At 49.7% G+C, this 20494-nt stretch overlaps 1 protein-coding gene across 3 annotated transcripts; it reads right to left on the bottom strand.

Annotated features, from left to right (window-relative positions):
• Positions 1–4056: 4056 nt before the first annotated feature.
• Positions 4057–20428, bottom strand: cep131 (centrosomal protein 131). 3 transcript variants are annotated; one of them, XM_084567638.1, is made up of 30 exons: positions 20283–20428; positions 19370–19570; positions 19139–19233; positions 17283–17394; positions 16717–16844; positions 16231–16335; positions 15809–15979; positions 15603–15720; positions 15372–15488; positions 14720–14912; positions 14502–14596; positions 14144–14272; positions 13830–14022; positions 13648–13742; positions 13358–13537; positions 12906–13097; positions 12677–12814; positions 12442–12567; positions 12171–12287; positions 11965–11994; positions 11482–11584; positions 10918–11119; positions 10468–10575; positions 10175–10292; positions 9488–9562; positions 8491–8633; positions 6722–6899; positions 6386–6582; positions 5101–5161; positions 4057–4538 (listed from the first exon to the last, which is right to left on the bottom strand). In XM_084567638.1, the coding sequence occupies exons 2-30, from the start codon at positions 19556–19558 to the stop codon at positions 4467–4469; spliced, it is 3780 nt and encodes a 1259-aa protein (XP_084423764.1). In that variant the 5' UTR covers positions 19559–19570; positions 20283–20428; the 3' UTR covers positions 4057–4466. The 3 variants fall into 3 exon arrangements, with proteins under 3 accessions (XP_084423764.1, XP_084423763.1, XP_084423762.1); XM_084567637.1 differs by lacking the exon at positions 11965–11994 and having other exon boundaries at positions 14159–14272; XM_084567636.1 differs by lacking the exon at positions 11965–11994.
• Positions 20429–20494: the final 66 nt, after the last annotated feature.

Raw genomic sequence — 20494 nt, forward strand, 5'->3', positions numbered from 1 at the left:
GAGGAGCACTTCATTAGGAAACGTTGTGGTCAAACTTCTCTTTCTGAGAACCAGCTCCACAAACATTTCAGGAATTAAAATCTTTGCAATTAAATGTTTAGAAAGAGTCGTTAAATCATTTCTGGTTTGGCTCAAGATCTGGATTCCAGTTAGTTGAGACGTGGTTGAAGAGTTACGGTCTGAGAGAGAGAGAGCGAGGGATGAAGGGATGAGGGGATGAGGGGATGAAGGGATGAGGGGATGAGGGGATGAAGGGATGAAGGGATGAGGGGATGAGGGGATGAAGGGATGAGGGGATGAAGGGATGAAGGGGTGAAGGGATGAGGGGATGAAGGGATGAGGGGATGAGGGGATGAGGGGATGAAGGGATGAGGGGATGAAGGGGTGAAGGGATGAGGGGATGAGGGGATGAGGGGATGAGGGGATGAAGGGGTGAAGGGATGAGGGGATGAAGGGATAAAGGGATAAAGGGATGAGGGGATGAAGGGATGAGGGGATGAAGGGATGAAGGGGTGAGGGGGTGAAGGGTGAGGGGATGAAGGGGTGAGGGGATGAAGGGATGTGAGTATGAGGGGATGAAGGGATGAGGGGATGAGGGGATGAGGGGATGAAGGGATGAGGGGGTGAAGGGATGAGGGGATGAAGGGATGAGGGGATGAGGGGATGAAGGGATGAGGGGATGAAGGGGTGAAGGGATGAGGGGATGAAGGGATGAAGGGATGAGGGGATGAGGGGATGAAGGGGTGAAGGGATGAGGGGATGAAGGGATAAAGGGATGAGGGGATGAAGGGATGAGGGGATGAAGGGATGAAGGGGTGAGGGGGTGAAGGGTGAGGGGATGAAGGGGTGAGGGGATGAAGGGATGTGAGTATGAGGGGATGAGGGGATGAGGGGATGAAGGGATGAGGGGGTGAAGGGATGAGGGGATGAGGGGATGAAGGGATGAGGGGATGAAGGGATGAGGGGATGAAGGGATGAGGGGGTGAGGGGGTGAGGGGATGAGGGGATGAAGGGATGAGGGGGGTGAGGGGATGAAGGGGTGAGGGGATGAAGGGATGAAGGGATGAGAGTATGAAGGGATGAGGGGATGAGGGGATGAAGGGATGAAGGGATGAGGGGATGAAGGGTGAGGGGATGAAGGGGTGAGGGGATGAAGGGATGAGGGGATGAGGGGATGAAGGGATGAAGGGATGAGAGTATGAAGGGATGAAGGGATGAGGGGATGAGGGGATGAGGGGATGAAGGGATGAGGGGATGAAGGGATGAGGGGATGAGGGGATGAGGGGATGAAGGGATGAGGGGATGAAGGGGTGAAGGGATGAGGGGATGAAGGGATGAAGGGATGAGGGGATGAGGGGATGAAGGGGTGAAGGGATGAGGGGATGAAGGGATAAAGGGATGAGGGGATGAAGGGATGAGGGGATGAAGGGATGAAGGGGTGAGGGGGTGAAGGGTGAGGGGATGAAGGGGTGAGGGGATGAAGGGATGTGAGTATGAGGGGATGAAGGGATGAGGGGATGAGGGGATGAGGGGATGAAGGGATGAGGGGGTGAAGGGATGAGGGGATGAGGGGATGAAGGGATGAGGGGATGAGGGGATGAAGGGATGAGGGGATGAAGGGATGAGGGGGTGAGGGGGTGAGGGGATGAGGGGATGAAGGGATGAGGGGGGTGAGGGGATGAAGGGGTGAGGGGATGAAGGGATGAAGGGATGAGAGTATGAAGGGATGAGGGGATGAAGGGATGAAGGGATGAGGGGATGAAGGGTGAGGGGATGAAGGGGTGAGGGGATGAAGGGATGAGGGGATGAGGGGATGAAGGGATGAAGGGATGAGAGTATGAAGGGATGAAGGGATGAGGGGATGAGGGGATGAAGGGATGAGGGGATGAAGGGATGAGGGGATGAAGGGATGCAGAGGACAGAAACAAACAGTTGTCTTCCCTCAGTGAACAGAGACCAGGACCAGGCGTCTTCCAAACAGTCGTTGCTTTTTATTCTTTTAGCCGACGGATCAGTCTCCATCCCGTTCACAGTTGTTTGAACCATCAACCATAAGCAACAATAATAAAAAAAATAAAAAAAATAAACTAAAACAGAACAGGAAAACGTTGCGTTCAAGGACCAAGTGAACCGATGACAGCTGGAATGATGCGCGTACAGTTGAAGTGAATGTGTGGGTCATTTCAGGCCACAATGGGAGGAATGGTGGCGCACAGACACACAAAGGAAAGCCTCATTGGCACTTGCAGGACGTGAGGAATGCCAGCTCACATCGCCGTCCCGTCGGCTCCGAGGCCAGCGGCCCCGTCTCTCGTGCCAACAGCAGCAGAGCGGCGGCAGGCGGACAGCAAACTGCCCCGAGGTCTCCAAACCGAGGACCGGGACACGCTGCAGCTGAGTCCAAGCTGGACTTTTATCTTGTCCCTGTTCTGTGAGGATCCACTAAAGCTCAGCTAGTCTACCCTCGCTGTCAGAAGAACCTGACGTACTGTATTTAGTCCATCTAACAATGGCACAGGTATAAAGTCTGGAGAGAAAAGACTTCACATGATTGACCTAACACTAGGAAGGTCGTGTTAAATAAATAAAGGAGGAACTAAAGAATAAATATTATCTTGTTTAATTAGGAGGCCGTCACGTCCCAGTGAAGCTACATAACCTTAATAACAGGTCTTACTTCCAGGTTCAGAGTTAAAGCACAGACCTGCTCTGACTGAAACCTGAGTGAGGGGCTTCGACGTGTCCTCGATCATTCTAAGAAATTAGAAAAATGAAGAAGTGCTCCTGAAGGAGAAGGCATCCTGTTGAGTTCGATGAGTTTTGTCACAGTGCAGCCTCTGAATCCGGCCCACAGAGACCCATAGGCTTTAAATGTGCCTCTGGTCACACGACTCGTGCCCCCTCAAACCCGACCAATCCCCCACCCCACCCCGCTCTGCTCTGCCCCACCCCGCCCCGTCCCAGCTCTGCCTCCTAATCCTATAAACATTTCCCATGTTCATTCCTCCACCTTTCTACGTCTCTCCTCTTCTTTCTCTTCCCTACATTCAGATACTTTCAAAGCCACTCTGTAATCATCCGACCTCAAGCGTGCCATCATCCCATTTCCCTCCACTCGTTCTTCTTTCCAACTCGTCCCGTCGCTCCTTCTAGACACGTTCTACATGCTCTCTGACTCTAGTGTTCTAACCGCTGTGTTAAGGTCCAGAGTTTGGTTCCAGACATGAAACAAGCTGCTCAGAGCTGGTCACAGGGCTGCAGTGAGGGGGAGGATATAGATCCTGTAATTAGCACAAGCCTGGAGGGGGGAGTAGGGGGGAGGAGGGGGGAGGAGGGGGGAGGAGGGGGGCACTGGGACAAAACCCATGACTCAACAAATAAAAGGGCAACAAGGCTGGCTTGTTTCAGGCAGGAGATCATGCTTCAGCTCTGAAGCTCCGTTCAGGCCTCACAGTAACATCCGTCCTGGTCTGGTCTCTAGAGTCCAGGTGTGAACACTGATCTGGTCTCTAGAGTCCAGGTTAAACAGGTCCAGGTGTGAACACTGATCTGGTCTCTAGAGTCCAGGTTTAAACAGGTCCAGGTGTGAACACTGATCTGGTCTCTAGAGTCCAGGTTAAACAGGTCCAGGTGTGAACACTGATCTGGTGTCAGTCCACATGTGGAGGTGGTCTGGGACACATGTGACCTCCTTCCTTTGGTAGTGTGAACACACAATGAGTCCTGGGTCACATTAAAGACCACCTACTCAACAGGGCTGATCTGAGGAAGAGGAGTTTAACTCATTCATTCACAACAACTATTACAAATAAGATTTTAAGATAAATAAGAAATAAATCTAAATGAGGATGACATCATCTCTCGGTGCTGGCTCCACGTGACTTTAAGCTGGAAAGCTGTGTATGGATTTATCCGGGACAGATGTTAATGGACGGTCTGCTAACGGTCCTCTGGAAAGAACAACCCCCACCGTGTCCCACTTCACACCAGAGCAGGCCTGGGCTGCTTTCAGGAACATCTGGAAGTGTTATTTGGGGGGGGGGGGGGGGGGGGGGGGGGGGCATGGACACATTCCTGCTCCCACAGACTGCAGGGGGGAAGAGGGGCAACAGTCACACACAACATTACAACCCTCCTCTAGAAAGAGAAGAAGAAGAAGGATGGGAAGTCCATTTGTAGTCCTTCATCTGGTGCCACCTGGTCTGTGGCTTTTAAATGAGGCGACTCCCAACACAACACGTTCCTTCATGTCCGGGGTGGGTGTGGGGGGGGGTCTCTCAGTGCATTGCCCATTTGTATTTTCCAAGTGAGGTAGGACAGGGTTCATTCACTTGTTCAACCTTCAGGTTCCACAGGTTCAGTCTTGCTGGAGGGAACAACGTCCACAGAGGAAAAGAAGAAGCAGCTCATGTGGAGGTTGGAGCTCAGAGAGGAAGAGGAGCGATGAAGCCTGGCCTTCCCGTCAGTCACTTCTCCAACAGCTGCTTCCTCTGCTGCTCCCACAAGGCCTCCAGGTGATCCGCCCTCTTCAGAGCAGCCTATCAGAGGACAGAGGACAGAGGACAATGTTTACACAAGCTGTCAATCATCTCTCCCAACACGGCTTTCTTATTGTTGTTGAAGGTACGAACACACCCAGGACACACTGATCTGGTGTCAGTCCACATGTGGAGGTGGTCTGGGACACATTAAAGACCACCTACTCAACAGGGCTGATCTGAGGAAGAGGAGGAAACTTCTCCTTCCTTCCTTCTCTAAAATAACTACCATCATAAATAAATCAGATCTTATCATGTGAGAGTCTTTCCATCTTGTTCCAACATCTGGATCATGTCTCCAAGTCAACCAGCAGCTGTTGATGGTTCTGATCCAGCGGTAGGTAGAGATCCATTAGAGACAGCAGCTGCTACAATATTCTACTGACCACATGATGGCGCTGCTGATTTACAGACACACAAACTGAGATCAGATCTCAAGTGCTGGCTGGGGACACATGTGGAGACACATTTAGATTAAGACCAGGTAGAGGGACAGGTGAGACCAGGTGAGACCAGGTGAGACCAGACTGGATGTTAATGAAACAGATCTAGACTTTCTCACCTCGTGCTGCTTCCGCAGATTATTGACCGTTTCTTCCTTCTTCAAGATGGCCGACTTCACTCTGGGAATCACAGACGAGAGGACGTTAAAAAGGTTTCTGCTGCTTTCACTTCCAGTCTGAAAGGTTTACAACCTGCTGAGACAGATTCTTCACTGTCACAGATGCATTTTCGTACCAGTGGTTGGACTGACATCATCACATGTGGACTGTCCATGTATTCTGTCTAATGTCTGTCTGCTCATGTCTTAGGGAGGAATTTTTAAACAAAGAAAAGAAAGAAGAGGAACATTTATCTGCTGACTTCCTTTAATAAATCATAGACAAACTTCAAACCTAAAAGGAATAAATCTTTCTAACAAATACTGTGTTCTTCTTCTGACATGAGTGAGACACACTGCTGACACTTCATTAGTCTGACTTGATTCCACTAACTCCGCCCTGCAGCTGGAAGGAAAATGTTGATTTATTTACGGCTGAATAAAAGTCCCACCAACAAAAACAAGACTGTTTACTTGTTTTTAAGGGATGTTTACTTAAAGCTACAGCCTCCAGCTTTATTAGCAAAGTTAAATAAGATTTGAACTGTTAGTGTTTGAGACTGAGAAGAGACAGATTTCTCTTGGTTGGTTCCTGCTGACAGTCAGATTTTGTTTTCATACTTGTGACGCTAAATTTGACCTCTTCCTGTTTCAACATGACATTTCATCTGAACCGAGCAGTAACCTCCACGGCTGAAAAATGAAGAGGGAACTTCCTCTAATGTCGGTTAATGCTGGTTAGACAGTGAGTCAGTCCCTGTAGACCTCTATGTTGACATGTCCGACTTCACAACACAAACAGTTTGTTAACATCCTGGTGAGGAAACAGTTTTGGTCTCTAGATGTTCATTAACTTTTGGTTAATGGACGTGAACATGTTCAGTTTGTGTTGACATTAATCAGATCGTCATCAGATCTGCTCCGACCCTCCACCCTCATCAAGTTTCTCTACTTTCACAACCTGGCAGACGCCCAGCAGACCGCTGAGGACCGCTGAGGACCTGCTGAGGACCTGCTAAGGTTTCTGGCTTTTATTAAGTCTGTCCACACGCGTTTAAATGTGAGCCAACGTTCCTTTTTACACCTCCGACAGAGTGGATGTGCAAGGAGTCAGATGTCCTCCATCAATACTTCTTAAATGTTTGAAGGGTTCTGACCTGAATCCATCCACACAGAGCAGCTTTGGTCCTGTGTGGATGGACACATCGTGTAGAACATCTCATCTGGTGGCTCCCGTACACCTTACCGTTGGTGGACTTCAGCCAGCTCCTCCTCCTTCTCCCGGGTGACCCTCTCCACCTCCAGCCGAAGCCTCGCTCTGACCTCCGACACCTCCACCTTCATCCTGCGGTTCTCCTCCTCCGTCATCACCAGCCGGTCTGCAAACTCCTGCCTTATCACCTCGGCCAGGCTGCGACGCTCTTCAGCCAGCTTGTCCCTGGTCTGAGCAGAGAAGTCAGACAACTCAGATATCCAGTTTTCCTCCTTTTAAAAACACCGTGCTGATGAAAGGAGGCCTGGGACAGTTTAATGGTTCCAGATGAACAGAGGGGAGTCTGAATGACAGGTGTGTGCTCCTCACCTGAGTGACGTCCTCTATCTCCTGCTCTTTCTGTCGGACCACGGCCTGAAGTCTAATCAGCTCTCCCTCCGACTCCATCTGCTGCTTCCTCAGCTCCTGTTGTTTCTCCACGGCTGCTTTCTCAGAGCGCTCCAGCTCCGTCAGCTCGGCCTCGTACTTCTCCCTCACACGCTTCACCCTGGAAACAGCAGCATCACCAGTTAGTCTGGACGCTTGGTGACAACTGGTCAAGCTGTTGTTTAAGTGTAAATATTGTCCAGACAGGACTGGCAAAAGAAAAAGATATATTTTCAATATGTTTATATGTGGACTACAACACCCTGCATTTAACCACCAGAAATACCCCAGAATGAGACGCTGCAATGCGTCAATCACACAGACAATTTCAATTAAAGGCCTCTGGTGTTCAGTTAAAGTCTATGCAGAACTACAACCATCAACCTGTCATTACTGGCGTATAAGAGCTCATATTAAATATGTTTTAAACTAGTCTCTCTGTTTGTTGCTGGCTGCTGGACACTGATTTTATTGTACAAACATGGCACCAAGCATAAACAGTAAAATGTATTTTAATGACTGTTTACTGATCTAATCTAGGGACTGCTGATGGAAATGAGGAAATGAGCTGTGGGTCCAGTGGTGACTTCAGGACACTGGACCCTGATTCTGCAGCTGTCGGTGTTTTTCCCTGCGATTAACAATTAACAAGGTGAGAACAGACAGTGCACTGTTTTACAGGCAGAGTACAGGATTCACTGATGTCGACGAATCAGTATTAAAAAACAGAAAACATTAAATTACACGTGATGTTTTATCATTAGCATGTTAGTAAGGATCACTTTAGAATCACTTTGTGATCGTTATGAGTCCTGTTCAGACCTGGTTGACCTGAGTCATCTGGTCTCTAGAGTCCAGGTTGAACAGGTCCAGGTGTGAACACTGATCTGGTCTCTAGAGTCCAGGTTAAACAGGTCCAGGTGTTAACGCTGATCTGGTCTCTAGAGTCCAGGTTACACAGGTCCAGGTGTGAACGCTGATCTGGTCTCTAGAGTTCAGGTTAAACAGGTCCAGGTGTGAACACTGATCTGGTCTCTAGAGTCCAGGTTAAACAGGTCCAGGTGTGAACACTGATCTGGTCTCTAGAGTCCAGGTTAAACAGGTCCAGGTGTGAACACTGATCTGGTGTCAGTCCACATGTGTAGTGTGAACACACAATGAGTCCTGGGTCACATTAAAGACCACCTACTCAACAGGGCTGATCTGAGGAAGAGGAGTTTAACTCCTTCATTCATCCACTAGTAGAGATGATCACATGAATCAGACCTTACAGCTCAGCAGAGACCTGGTTCCTCTGAGGATGAAGCTTCCAGGGTTCAGGTCTAATCTGAGCATTGTCTCTAAAATAAAGAACTTAACGATATTCTACTGACCAGACCACTGTACAGAAGCACTGAGCCCCCACTCACTTTGTTTGACCACTTAATAAAGGTTATTTAAATAAGAAGGTTACGTCCCCGTAAACAGAGACAGCCAGAGTTTAAACTGCTCCACTGACTCGTGACTCATTAATGTTCACAAGGATTATTGGACATTTTTAATTAGTAATAAAAGTTTTATGAATTTCTTCACTGAACTGTTCTACGCGCCAAACAAAGAGGGCGTCACACTTTCTTAATTATGCTGTATATTATACAACCTCATAATTAGGGACACACACACACACACACACACACACACACACACACACACACACACACACACACACACACCTGTTGTCCGCTGCCCTCTCACACTCCTCTTTGTCTTTGCTGGTCTCCTCCTCCAGCGTCCAGATGGCGAGCTCTATCTCTTTGTCGCGTTCTCGCCGCAGTTCTTCTTTCAGCTCGCGCTCGCGGCTCAGCAGCCACGCTTCCTGTGGACACACGAGCTGTCAGTCACATACACCGATCATAGCATAACATTATGACCACCTTCTTAATATTGATCTCCCTTGTGGCGACTCAGCAGAGAATGGACATGGGCCTTTGAGGGGAGGGGCCTCTGTGGATCATCCCACAGATACTTGATCAGTTTGGGATCTAGTGAATTTGGAGGCCAGGTCAACACCTTGTGCTGTTCTTCATGTTTTTTTTTTTAGTTGTTCCTAAAGTGTTTTTGTGTGTGTGTGTGTCAGGCTGCATCCTGCTGGGGATGGCTGCTGCCATCAAGGAGTGTCATTACTATGGGGTGGGGGTGCCTGGTCTGGTCTAGGTGGGTGCTACATGTCTAAGTAACATCCACACCAATGAATGCCAGGTCCAGAAGTTTCCCAGCAGAACATTGAACTGTCACAAGATGGTTGTCCTGTCAGTGGTCATAATGTTGTGGCTGAGTGGTGCACATCCAGGTCAAAGTTTCTGCGTCCCTGTTCTTCCTCAGCATCATCTACACAGATGGTTGGAGCTACAGGTTCGTTCCAGAGAGCTGGGAACTTGACACCTGCCTGAGTTACAACACACTCTGGAAAAATACTATTTATAGCAGAAACACTGAGGCCTGTTCTGTTCTGTTCTGTTCTGTTCTTTTGTATTTCTGCCAACCGCACAAAGACCAGCAGAGACCTCACACACACCTGCAAACACAACTGAGTGGGTGAGCCAGATTCCTGCGTGTCTACAGTACAATACCTGATATGTACTGAGTGTTCTGTGGGTTGAACACATGAGGGAGCGGGGTCGGGGGGGGGGACCAGGTACAGCACAGACTCACGGCGGCGTGTCAACAAACCTCTTTCTTCTTGTAGTTCCCTTCCCACGTCTGTTTTTCAACGTCCATGCGTTCCTGTAACGCCTTCATCTCCACCTGGTTGCACAGACACAATTCAGGGTGAGCTGCAGCCCTGCCTTTCCTCTGATGTTGATAACAGGCAGCGGCGTCGGGCTGAGAATTATAAGAGACCTTAATCTGGTTCTGTTTGATTGATTCCTGAACAAACAGCGCTGGTTTCAGTGTGTTTTAATGTCTGCTGATGTTTTGAACATCTGTGTTCTCGTGTGCAGCTGCTCAGGGTGATAACTATAGAAGTGCACGAGTGGAAAACGCTAAATAAACTACGTACTTTAAACACCTGCTGTGTTTTTTTTCCTGCTTATTGAGGATGTAGCCTTTTCATTCTGAGCTCTTAAGCTTTTAATTCCCTTCAGTGAAATAAAAAAACAGGAGCTTTTTATCTAGACATGGTCTGATTCAACAGAAACGTTGCTACCTCTTATAACAACAGCACCGTGTTGGGACTTCTCCCCAAACACAGAGAGAAACTCAGCTCCTACAACAAACCAGTCACACAGACAGGTAACTAACTAACCAGGCTGCTTAGAATCATTTAAATGTGTTAGTCTGCTAATTGTTTGTCTCATTATCGTTTGGTTTGTAACCGTGATCGATGAGCAGAGGAAGCTGTGCCGTGTTCATCACCTGGTGTCTCCTCTCCTGCTCCTCTCTGGTCTTGTCCAGCTCCTCTCTGAGGGCCCGTCCAGCCAGAGAACTGTTCTCCTCCAGCTGCCGACGCAGATCCTCCAGCTCGGCGCGCTGCCTGCGGTTTGAAAAGAAGAATCACAATGAGACCTACGACGATGTGCAGTCAGTGTGGATCAATCAGAGTATGACAGGCTGCTTTTTATTTATTACTATTAAAGGCGTCTAACTGAGCTTCTGTTGGTTTCAGTGCTACAGTTTGTTGGGAGGTCTGGTGTGACCTTTGACCTCACCTTGAAGCCAGTTGAGCCAGCCTCTCCTTCTCGTCTGCCACCTCCTTGTAGAGACGCCTCCTCTGCTGCTGCAGGGACAGCTCCTCCTCCTGAAGCTGCTTCTCATACCTGGCAGACAGAGACAGTAGTTGTTACTGCACACTGACACAGAGGGAGAGGAGCAGTTAACAAACAGCTGCTAACATCTGGTACACTCAGTAACTGTACCAGTGTGACTCTGCAGAATAGTTGGCTGCTGATTAAACTGTCCAGAGAGAGTTTCATTTTCTAGTTTCTCATCTTTCACGTGTCTTTGTTTTGGTCCAGATCTTCTCTGTCGTCATACTTTTAATTTACTTTTCAGGCCTGACGGACAGAGTTGTAGCTCAGACACTCAGCCCCTATCATGCACTGTATTTATAAACCATGAGACATTCAAGCGTGGGTAATTCTGAGCCACGGCGCCTCTACCTCTGTTTAGCGAGCTCCCTCTCTCTCTGGCACTGCTCCTCCTTCTCCTTCTCCAGCTGCTGCCGGAGCTCCTCACACTGGCGGACGTATCGCTGGGCCGCCCGGTCGTCCGCCTGCAGCAGCTCCGCCTCGTGGAGCGTCCGCAGCTTCTTCAGCTCCTGTTTGTGTTTGGAGATCAGCTTCTGGATCTCGGGCTCCAGACCTGAGCCAGCCAGGGAGCGGGCAGAGAGAGAAGTAAATATCGTCTCCCGTCTAACCCCTGCTGGGTTAAGGATTTTAGTACCAGGTGTGAACACAGGTGCATCGGAGCCAATGAGTCGATGTGAGCTCTGAACAGAAGCTGAGGCAACGTGTCAACGTGTTGTAGATTCCAGGATATTTCTCTTTTTCTGATTTTGTAAATGTTTGATAAGAGTCTAATGAGGGCTTCACTGTAAAACTAACACCATAAAGAAGAGACGTCACTAAATACCTGTATCATCCAACCAGCAGCCCAAAGTGAATCATCCATGTCCCTGATAGAAGGAGCTTTTAACCCTTTAACCCCTCCAGACTCTAAACTACCTTTGACGGTGATCTCTTTGATCTTCTTGGTTTTCTCGTCAATCCATTTCTCCCGGCGGATCTTCTCTGTGGCGCTCATCAGGTCTTTTAACTTCTTGATCTCCTGTGGAGGCAGGAAGGGAGCGGGTAAACTATGGGACCCCAGTGAACTGAGGAGGACGTTTAATACACCAGTAGTTCAGTGTCCGGCTTATTAAACAAAAAGGGAACGACTGTAGGTCACGGTTTACAGGACGGTGAGACTCTGTGCAGATAATGAGAGGAAGAGGAGAGCTGGCACTGATGTTAGAGGACCTAACAAACTAACAGAGAAGATTTAAGATTGATCTGAAAGTGGAGATGAATAAAAATAAACCGAGGAGACTCACATGCAGACAGACTGTCCATGAGAGGACGTGTGGGACAGAAAATGAAATGAGAAATCAATGGAAGGATTTGGGGGGGGGTCAGAGATGACAGAGTAAGAGGAGGAAAAAAAGTTACCTCGCACAACGGACCGAGAATTTGCCACACCTACAGACGAGGACGCAGTGAGACGGAGACGAGAGAGAGAAGGGAGGGGGGAGGAGAGAAGGGCAGTTAAACAAAAGCAGCACCGCGAGGAAAGCTGAGAGACGGTCAGACCGGACGCAGAGCAGACGCAGAGAAGCAGGAGCTGAACGAAACAACAGGAGCTGGACCTCTCTCACCATGTCATGCTGCTCCTGCATCTGTGCGATCTTCTTGGTGTACTTCTGGTCCACCTGCTTCAGCTCCCCCACCACGCCCTCACAGCGCTCACTCAGAGCCTTTTTATCATTGATGAGCTGCAGACGGAGAACACACTCTAGAGCAGGAGTGTCAGACATACCGGCCCCGCTACAGGCTCCTAATGCTATCCCTAATGTGTCCACTAGAGGTCCCACTGCTTTAGTAAGAGGTTTGGTTCCTCAGGTTCCTCAGGTTCCTCAGGTTTCCTACCTGGTCGATGAAGGTGAGGTGTCTCTGGATGGTGGCTTCATATTGTTCCTTCTGGAGCTGGAAGTTCCTGCTCAGCTCCTTCTCGGTCTCCTTCACGTGTCTGACGGTCAGCTCCCTCTGCTGGGCCTGAGACAAAGACGACAAACACAGAGCTGAGCCGCCGCCGTCCACGCCAGGAAACAGGGACAGAAACATGTCTCTACTTTAAGGAGTCCAGTGACGTGTGAGCCCCCACCAGTGCCGTCTGCAGCATGTTGACGGTTCGTTTCTTCTCCTCCAGCTCCATCTTAATTCTCATCATGGAGCCGGTGAGTTCAGCGGCGGTGGCCGACGCCTGCTCGACACCGGTCAGCTCCTCCTCTGACAGCACGGCCTGGAAACGCACAGGAAGCTTTCAGCGTGAGAAAGTGTCCACGTTTAGAAGATGTGTATCTAAAATAAAGGAGTCTGTGTCGGGCCCTGACCTCTCTGTGTGATCCCGAGGTGACGGACCGCGGCCTCTCCTGCTCAGACTTCTCCATCTCGTCCAGGAAGCTCATGATGCTCTGCAGCTTGGCCTCGGAGAGCAGGGCGCCCCCGTCTGGCAGAGCCGGGTGGCGGCTGAGCTGGCCGTGACGCTCCAGGTTGTCGGTGGTCAGAGAGTTGGAGTCTCCGTCCTTTAAACGAGGAGCAGATTCTAGTTTGTTCCTCAAACTGTAGCTTCCAAAGATAACGCTGCAACTAGGAACGTCCCTGTTGAGTAGTTTTACCCCCGATGTGACACAGATCTGATGTTAAATGTCCTAAAGTTAGATTCCTAAAGGCTTTTCAAGCGGTCAGCGTCCAGTCAGCATCGTCCCCTCCAGGCTCGCTTGGCCTCGTTACCATAACAACCCACATGAATACTACACAGCAGGGAGACACAGCAGACACTGACCTCGTCTATCCAGGCGTACTTCTCTTTGCGGTAGCACTTTGGCTCCGACAGCCTCTCCGGCTCCTCCTCCAGCAGCTTCAGGGTGTCCAGCAGCTCGTTGAGGGTGGTTTTAGACTGAGCCCTGCTGGACGACGCCCCCTGACGCTGGTCCTCCACGCTCACCGACCTCTGCAGGATTTCCTGGAGAGCAAACGGGTTCAAACGGTTACCAGGCTGAAGACGCGCTACAAACTTTTTGCAGCTGAGGAGGAACGAGTAAATCAGATGGAGGGAAATGTTCAGCCGGTCACCTGTGAACACTGGGAGCCTCTACGATGGGACACAGCTGGAGAAACTGCTCTGAAGCTGAGCTCTCCAAAATCAGCCACTACATTCAGATTGGAGTCTGTGGGGAAAAAAAGATTTAGTCTTCAATAAAGCTTCTTCTGTTCAGTAAACTTTATGATTAAGGACAGAGACACTCAGGACTGACCTGTGTTCTTAGTCTTGATGTCTGTAGGTGACATCGGGCTGTTGTTGCTCGGTGAGGCTGGACTTTTGTTGCTTGGAGAAATCCTGGGCGGCTTCTTACGCCCCGCCACGCCGGCCGGCCTCAGGTTGTCCAGCTCTGCCTCGGCTGCTTGGTGCATCTCTGCAGCAGCCTGAGCTCCCTTCTGCTGCAGCCCCTATACCACACCACCGGGGGGAGACAAAGGACGAGCAAGACTTTAGGACGGTTATAATCCAGGGAATGCTTCCATTTAAACTCAGGAACATTAACTAGACGCTGCGTTTGAGTTTACATACGTTAGATGTGCTGACCTGGGCGGCGGCGAGGCGGGCCAGGCGAGCTTTCTCTTTACGGAGCAGTTTCCTGTCGCTCTCCTGCTGCTGCTGCTCCACAGAAACACCTTCCTCTGCTCGGTCACCCTGCTCCTATAACAAAAAAAACAAAAAAACGTGTTTGGAAATATCACAAGAAAGAACAGACAGCGTTTTCTTCTTCGTCTTCCTTGTCTTCTCACAGGATTCTTCTTCTTCTAGCCAACCATCACCAAAATAAATAACTACAGAAGATCTGGCTCAGCTGAAGCCTGACACAGATCGGGACATGTGTACCTGGAGATCAAGGCTGTGAAGAAAGAAAAGGTGAGGAGGAGTTTACCTGGGAACACTGAGAGCCTCTGTGACTGGACAACGCTGGAGACACGGCTCTGAAGCTCAGCTCACTAATGTCGGCCACGACGTTTAAGTTGGAGTCTGTTGAAACACAGAAGTGATCAATACTGTTACCTCAACCTGCACTGGTTATGTTTACTGAATCATATAATGAGACCAGGAAGGACGATGTATGTGAAGTTTAAGGAGCGGAGACAGACAGACCTGTGTTCTTAGTCTTGACGTCTGTGGGGGACATCGGGCTGTTGTTGCTCGGTGAAGCTGGACTTTTGTTGGTTTGTGAAATCCTGGGCGGCTTCTTGCGCCCCGCCACGCCGCTCGGCCTCAGGTTCTCGGGCTCTGCCTCGGCTGCTTGGTGCATCTCTGCAGCCCGCTGAGCTCTCTTCTGCTGCAGCTCCTGTACGACGCCAGCAGAGGGAGACAAAGGACTGTCAGGGACCATGAGGGAGGGACATCATCAGGACACAGGCTTGATCCAAATGTTTATATGTTAGCGTTTGCTGACGTTTTATGTTTAAGGTATAAACAGAATCACACAAATATCACAAACTTGACCGGGCTCCAAAAAGCCTCTAAAACCTTCAGTTAAACCGTTTTAGCTTGAAATGAGTCGTTCTTTCTTGTGGAGCAGCTCTACTCGACCATCAATTATTACAGAGACTAAACTGGATAAAGAAGACGATCCTAAAGATGTGGACGTTTAAACCATGATGCTTCTGAGGAAGTGCAGGAAGTTCATCCATCTCTCTGAGTTTCTGCTGCTTCAGTTTGGACATTTACTTCATGAAAATCTGTCTCTGCAAGTCTCCTAACGTCATGAATATAAATGATCAGTGGTTCAGTCAGAGGTTGGCACCTGGATGGCAGCGAGGCGGGCGAGACGAGCCTTCTCCTCTCGAATCCGTTTCCTGTCTTCGTCCTTCTTCCTCTGCTGCTCCAGCCGGCTGTCCTCCTCCGGTCTCTCGTCCCATTCCTACGAAGAGAAAGACACAGACAGAGTCAAAGCAGGGGAAAGACAAAGATAAAACCACTTAAGTAGAGGACAAAGCGACATAAGGAGCAGAGCGGCCTGGTTGCAGAGCGCTACCTTTCTTTTAGTGGCGAGGATGCGTCTGAGCTCTGCCTGGCTGGCGTGTCGTCTGTCGGCGTGGCGTCTGTACCAGCGCTGAATAGTGACAGCCGCCTGGTTCACCTGCTGAATAAACCTTCAGATACACAAGAGAACTGCTGTGAGACACGGAGCAACAACGACAGAACCTCACGCAGCAGAAAACCCGGTTCAGTGGGTCTGACCTTTCAGCCTCCTCCTCCGTGACCTCCCTCCTCCGGGACAGGACGGGACTGCCGCGCTGGGCCGACACCGGGGATCTGTTGTTGGAGGGCGAGCAGAAATTCTTCTGGGACTTAGTGAGGGAGCCGTTCTCCAGGGACACCTCGTCGTTCGCTGTGGCCTTCAGGATGTTACTGAAAGAAAAATATCAAGTTCAGAGAAACCTGAAGCCTCAAAGTGTTTACCTGGAACTTTACTCCACGTTGTAACAGAGTAATAACCGTGTGGGAGCTTAGATTTGCTGTAATGACATCGTATTGGCTGTAAACTGTAACATCTCAGCTTCAGAAACCACTGGAATTTTTCTGAGAGCTCAAACTGTGACATAATTAAACCACGAACCCCTGAACCCAGGTCACAGTCAGTTTTTTATTTCAGGACGTACTTGAAGGTTGGCTTCTGGTTGGAGCTCTTAGGTGTCAGCGGCTTCTCAGAGTAGTTGTTGTGCAGGATGGTGGTGACGGAGTTGCCCACAGCTCCCTTGTTGCTCCTGGGCAACACAAAGACAGGACAATGAGAGTCTCCAGGGGACAGATGTGACTCACAGAGAGGGTAGAACCCACACACTGGCATCTGTGTCAGGCGCTGAGAACTGCCCCGCGTCGCCCTCCTCCAGGCTCCATGGTAACTGACACCGTACATGCTCTGACACACATTCTCACCGTATCACAAACTCACACTCCCACACAGGTTTTCTCCTCCGACTGCTTTCATGGAAGACAAGCTCTCGAGTGTGTGGGTGGAATTCCTGGAGGCCGTATCAGCCGCCGCGATCGACGAGTACGAAACCCGAGGAGCGGCCAGAAACCCAGAATGCAGCGGTGCAAGCAGACACCTGGACTGCTGTTTGTGTGTGAGAGACGCTGCCCACCTGTTGTTGGCGGTGAAGGTGGCGGCCAGAGCGATGCCGGGCTCTCGTCTCTTCTGGCCGGTGGGGGAGTCCACGCTGCCGGTGCTGCGGGCGCTGGAGTGCACGGGGTAGGCTCTGGGCTGGTCGTCCTGCAGAAGAGGGAACACTTTAAGATCAATCTTCATTTGATATCAGCTCAACAAATCCCTCATTGTTTATTTAGACATATGGAATTCCCTGCAGAAACTGGAGAGAACTGGTTTCACATGACTAGTCTTGCAAGATTGAAGTTGTGCAACAATTTAACTCCATGTGTGAGAAAAATCCAAAACGTGAGAGAAGCTCAGAGTCTGAGAAGAGCTGAAGACGAAAACATGAACACGTGAGAGATGAGAAACCACGAGAAAATACTGTGGAAATAAAACAACTCTCTGAAACCAGCTGATCCCAAAGTGAAACATCTCTAAATGAACTGAATCCAATCAGTGGTGATACCCAGCACTGCTTCTGTTCAGTCTGATCCTTTGTACTTTGTCTTTCTTATTGTCTGTTTATTAAAATAACGGCGTGTGTTTGACGGGAAGTACCAGGATGTTCCACGTGGTTCTGTCCGGCGAGGTCTTGCTGAGGCTCGCCAGCTTCTTGCGTCCGTCCGAGCCGCTGTCAAACAGGGCCAAGTAGTCCTCGCTCTGGTCCTGACTGAGGAGCACACAAACCACAGGATGTTATCTGATGAAAACCCAAAGTATTTACGTGGACAGACTGTTCTGGGAGAGAATGAGGAAACATATTTTGGTCAAATGAACTAAAAGGTTGACACGACAAACCAAGAAGGAGCTTTTAAATCTGTGAATGAATGCGTTAAAGTTTAATTTTGATGCAACCAGGTCACAGCGCGCAATTAAACACCTCAACACACAGCAGGACCTGGGGCGGTGGCTTTTGGTGGCACCTCTCGTGATTAAATGTTGTAATAACAGCTGCAGAGAGGGGGTTTCATCCCAAGCTCTGGAATCCAGTCTGCAGCAGCTGAGCGTGTGTCGGGGGGGAACTCCGTGTAAATGTGTGCACATGTCGGTCCCGACGTCGTCCAGCCTCCAAATAGCCTCACATCCCGACACACACAGATGTAGGGTGACCTCCTGTCTGCCCGGGCCTCTGCTGGTGTCTGAGCTGAGCAGGGTGTTACTGTCTGTGTAGGTTTATAAATGAAGGGGGGGGGGGGGGGTGAAGCCAGCTGGCCCACTGAAAAGCAATCTGACAACACTATTCAAGCTGCACATTCCTCTACTTTCTGCTTTACAAGTGAGTGATGCACAGTGGGGTGGAAGCAGAGGAGGGGGAGAGGGGCGCTGAGTGACCCCATGACAAAACCTAAAAGACTCCAGAGACTCAGAGGACGAGGGGCATTTAGAATCTCTTTAAATTTAAAACCCCTCAGCTCTGCATCCTCACAGGCAGGGAGGGAGGGGAGGGAGGGGAGGGGAGGGGAGGGGAGGGAGGGGAGGGGTGGAGGGCAGCAGCTGCCGGACAATAGAACCAGAGCGTGCACACACACTTTTTCTTTCACCGGCTCCTGTTGGAGGGGGTAACCTGACCCCGAAGGTCCCGGCCCTCCCCTCTAAAAAAGGGGGACAAAGAAAGTCCCTGCAACCCACGACCCCGGCAGCAGCCACCCAGCTTCCCTCCACTTTTATCACGCGGGAGCCGGCGCGCCACCATTCCCATTGTCCGAGCTGCTGCTGGAGCTTCGGGGCTGCCAGCTGTTGCTCGCTGAGGAGAGACCCTCTGGTTTAAAGAGCAAAGGCTCCACGCAGAGAGAGAGAGAGAGAGAGAGAGAGAGAGAGAGAGAGAGAGAGAGAGAGAGAGAGAGAGAGAGAGAGAGAGAGAGAGAGAGAGAGAGAGAGAGAGAGAGAGCTTCAGACAGGCTAACACACTTTATCTGAAATGGCCACATTCTTTCCTGTCACTTACAAAAACACGTCCTTCATATTTCAGAAGCGTGTGCGTTGCTGTAAAGGTCACGGAGCGGCAGATTTTACCCGAGGCTCTGCAGAGTACATGCATCAGCACATACTGTGCTATATACAAGTTAGTGTGTCAATGTCAGTGATAAGGACTGAGGAAGACCAGGAGAATGAAACACACAGGACGACCTGCTGAGGGCAAAAATGACAAAGAAGAACTTTAACTGCATTTCTTCTCTATTTCTATTCCTGATTTGTGAACTGTTTAGTCAGAGCAGCAGACAGAATTTAAACTGGACTTATTTTTCTTCATTCATTCATCTTCTGTAATCCTGTAAAGGGTTGTGGGGGGGGGGGGGGGCTGGAGCCTATCCCTTGAGATCAAATCAGGGCTGAATGTGGTCCCCTGAACTAAAATGAGTTAGACCTGAGTTTCATGTTTTGTCTTGTGTGTCTTGGTGGACGTGTGTTTGCACCTCAGACTGATGTTGGCCGCCTGGTTGACCTGAGTGGTGCTGTTGGACCGCCTCAGGTTCTTGATGGAGCGGGAGCTGCCGAAGCCCGCGTCGCTCTGTGGACGTAAGACGAATTATAATCAGACCCCCGTGCACACGTGGAGAACTCTGATTTGCTCTCCGGTGTGCATCTTGACTCGATTATACAAAAGTCACAAACAAATCGGCAGCTGTGCATGGTTGCATGGTTACCAGCGTGTTGCGCTTCCCTCGGCTGTCACTCGCCACGGACACGGACACGGAGCGGGAGAAGTACTTCCCCGGCGAGCCACCACCCCGGGGTCGTCTGGACATGGACAGCTGGGAGCCCGTCAGGCTGAGGTCCAGGGCATCACCTGACACGCCCGCGGGGATGGAGGACGGGCTGCGTGTGGTATGCATCCTCCAGAAAAGCTGCAAGCAAAACAAACAGACACAGAAGACACAGTGAACCACACACGCCCCGGGAGCTCAGCTCAACCACAACCACAACAACAGAGGAAATTACTGCCACTTTCCCCTGACTGTTTTTAGTCTCCCACGGTAACCAACAACAAAACCACTCTAGTCTTTATACAGCAGCTGGGAGATGCACAAACTAGTGTTCTGCGTTTTAAATACAATAAAGTAAGCAACAAATCAAGCTAGTGATGCTGTAAATTAAAGCTACAGTAGCCTGCTGTTGCTAAGTGTGAGCCTAGTGTTTACACATTACCACTTGGCAGGTGTGTGTGTGTTAGCTCTGCTAGCTAGCATCCTCCCATCATAATAAACAAGCATAATACACGAGCAAAACAAAGCATATTAATACTTAGAAGCTAGCAGTTTGTAGCCTTAAACTAAGCTAACAGTCGTCACTAACGGTTCATTTTGGCCCCAAAACTTGGCAAAGACTTACTTTTTTCGCAAATAATGAAAATTAGGAGCAACAGAACAACAGCATGATTTATTATTAAACTTCCCAAGGCATCGCTAACGGTTATTTTTAACCGTTATTACAGATTATGTAACACAGAATTAAAAACGGCTGTTTTTTAAATGGAACCTGGTCTGAGCATTTCTAGCTAACAGTTTCTCTGAAAATAACCGTTGGTGCTGAGAAAAAAAAAAGGTTTTAACTACTTACCTCAAAAGCTGGATGTTCCCATAGCTGAAAGGATGTAGTACACGTTCTAGGTTGTGTTTTTATTTATCTATTTGTTCTCCCCCTCGTAACACAGTCCTCTGATAACCAGTGAAAGTCCTCCGCTGGCTCTCAACATACAACGGGAATCCAAATAACGCGTAACATCATCTCTGTGGTAACAACACTGATTAGTCTCCGCCCCCCCTCGACGT

The sequence above is a fragment of the Chelon labrosus genome (genome assembly GCF_963514085.1).
Source record: "Chelon labrosus genome assembly, chromosome: 19".
Classification (NCBI taxonomy): Eukaryota; Metazoa; Chordata; class Actinopteri; order Mugiliformes; family Mugilidae; genus Chelon; species Chelon labrosus.

Coding starts and splice junctions, on each gene's coding strand:
- cep131 (XM_084567638.1), bottom strand. CDS start 19,558: ATGCATACCACACGCAGCCCGTCCTCCATCCCCGCGGGCGTGTCAGGT. Junction 19,234..19,369: donor GAGGGAAGCGCAACACGCTG/GTAACCATGCAA, acceptor TTACGTCCACAG/AGCGACGCGGGCTTCGGCAG. Junction 6,900..8,490: donor GAGAGGGCAGCGGACAACAG/GTGTGTGTGTGT, acceptor TGCTGTTTCCAG/GGTGAAGCGTGTGAGGGAGA.